The 2,228-nt window shown below is 40.3% G+C and overlaps 1 protein-coding gene across 1 annotated transcript; it reads left to right on the top strand.

Annotated features, from left to right (window-relative positions):
- Positions 1–529: 529 nt before the first annotated feature.
- LOC121625212 (serum amyloid P-component-like) lies at positions 530–1,911 on the top strand. The gene is made up of 2 exons (XM_041963292.1): positions 530–587; positions 1,283–1,911. Exons 1-2 carry the CDS (start codon positions 530–532, stop codon positions 1,909–1,911), a joined length of 687 nt encoding a protein of 228 aa, XP_041819226.1.
- The last annotated feature ends 317 nt before the right edge of the window (positions 1,912–2,228 follow it).

Below are 2,228 nucleotides of genomic sequence, written 5' to 3'. Positions count from 1 at the left end.
GTTATGCATAGTTGTGGGCACTGGAGCCACTGTCAGTGAGCGTAACAATGGCTCCTCTCTGCCTCTGATTGGCTTAGCCTGATATTCTTACCCTAAACCCTAACCAATCATCACCCTTCATGCCTAAATCCAACCAACCAAACCTACAAAGGCAATGAGAACAATAAAATAACCCACTTCCATACTGACTGTATGTTGACAGTCTGGTGACCAACAATGACAACATGATATATTGTAACTGGCTGCTGACTACCTTATCCCCCTTTTAACATAACTGTTAACATAACCCATCTGAAAAAAAAAAATGCGCTAGGTGTGGCAAAGTGACCCCCACCCCCTGCACCACCACACAAATACACACAAATACAGACATGTACACAATTGGGCAACTTTAGTCTTTGTGAATCAATAGGTGAGTCATGGAGAATAAGCTTTTTTGCAATTGGTCAGAACTGGTTCCACCTCTTACAACATTAATAAATATCAGGGTTAATAAGACAGCAACAGACAAGTGTACCATTTGAAGAAGATGGAACAGCGACTGTTTTTACTGGCTTTGCTCAGCACTACTTATGCTGCACAACAAGGTGAGACTCCCGATAGCAGAACTGCAATTGTACAAAACAGGCTTATATTGGCGTGGCCAATATTGCGTGGTCCAAAAATGTCAGATTTAATAGTAAAACACTGACAGATCATTTTACTCTATAAGGGCTACTTATTTTGGATTCTTGAGGTAAATTGTGCTGATAATACCTACATACTGAATGTACTTTTACTTAAGTAATGCTTTGAATACAAGACTTTTACTTGTGTATTTTCACAGTGTGGTATTAATACTTTGACTTAAGTAAATGTAAATAAGCAAGTACATTTTATTTTGTATTGCACTATTCACAGAGCAAGGTCACAAAGTGCTTCATGAGTGACAAATAGTTCAAAACAAGATCAAATGATCTGAGGACTTCCTCCACCAGTGGCATAATGTCATGTTTTTTATGTCTTGTGTTTGAATGAGTACACTCAAAACCTACCTGGCTACTAAGTAGGCCATGCATTCCTTTTCAGTTAAGTCTGTGTGATATGTGTGTTTAATAAATCCTGTTGTTTTTATACCTTATCATTATTTGGGCCTTGACACTAAAAACAGTTCAAACAGTAATACTGTTGTGTATTCTGAACTTCTGCACTGTGCATCATCATGTGTTCCCACTGTGTAAACATCATCAAAAATCATATCCATCACAATGCTTGATTGTTATCTCCTGCTGTTCCTTTGCAGATCTTTCAGAGAAGCTTTTCAGCTTTCCACTGGGCAAGGCAACTTCATACGTTAAGCTCATTCCGAGTGTTGACCAGCCCATTACAGCTTTGACTGTATGCATGAGGTTTTACTCTTCACTGACCAGAGCCCAGACTCTGTTCTCCCTAGCAGTCCCATCTGAGTACAACGCCTTTCTGCTCTACAAGGTCTCTGTAGGTGTGTACAGGCTGCACGTCAATGGGGCGGCTCTCGATATCAACGGGCTGCCCGATGAGACAGACGAATGGAACTCCATTTGCTGGTCGTGGGATTCCTCCAATGGCTTGACAGTGCTGTGGGTCAACGGAAAGCGGAGCACTCGAAATATTCTCCAGCCCAAAGCCACTCTTACTGGTACTCCCAGTATAATTCTGGGTCAAGATCAAGACAGTTATGGTGGAGGCTTTGACCAGAATCAGTCCTTCGTAGGGGACATCACGGATGTCCACCTCTGGAACAGTGTCATTGCTCCTTGTGAAATCAGGTCATACATGGAGGGCAATGCTTTCTCTCCCGGAAATGTTCTCAGCTGGAAAAGCCTGCAGTACTCCATCACAGACACTGTGTATGTGGACAACAGTGACTCTGATAAACTGATCTGCTATTAGTTTATTAAGACCTGCTATAAGGATTCAAAGCTAAACCAGATAAAGTCTCATTAAATCAAATTTGGATTGAAAAAGATCTGTGTTAACTCCTTCAGTCTCAGAGTCAGCCTTTAAGACTTGTTTCACAAAATAAAGTCTGCCTGCATCTTTTCTGGTGCAGTTTCCCTGAAAAAAATCTCTCTGTGTCAGAGTCTTTCCTTCTCATTGAAACATTCATTTTGATTTTTTTCTCCCAAGAACTTAATTTACAATGTACATAAATATACAAATACAACAAATATATAAAATACACCAATCAACATCTCTAAAGCTTTTCA

The sequence above is a fragment of the Chelmon rostratus genome, chromosome 21 (assembly GCF_017976325.1).
Source record: "Chelmon rostratus isolate fCheRos1 chromosome 21, fCheRos1.pri, whole genome shotgun sequence".
NCBI classification, from domain to species: Eukaryota; Metazoa; Chordata; class Actinopteri; order Chaetodontiformes; family Chaetodontidae; genus Chelmon; species Chelmon rostratus.
Note: the sequence above shows the minus strand (reverse complement) of the source record. Positions and strands in the feature narration are given on the sequence as shown.

Bases quoted from the DNA above. Each gene is read 5' to 3' on its own strand.
- LOC121625212 (XM_041963292.1), top strand. From the start codon at position 530: ATGGAACAGCGACTGTTTTTACTGGCTTTGCTCAGCACTACTTATGCT. The intron at 588-1,282 runs GTGAGACTCCCG...GTTCCTTTGCAG, and splicing joins TACTTATGCTGCACAACAAG to ATCTTTCAGAGAAGCTTTTC.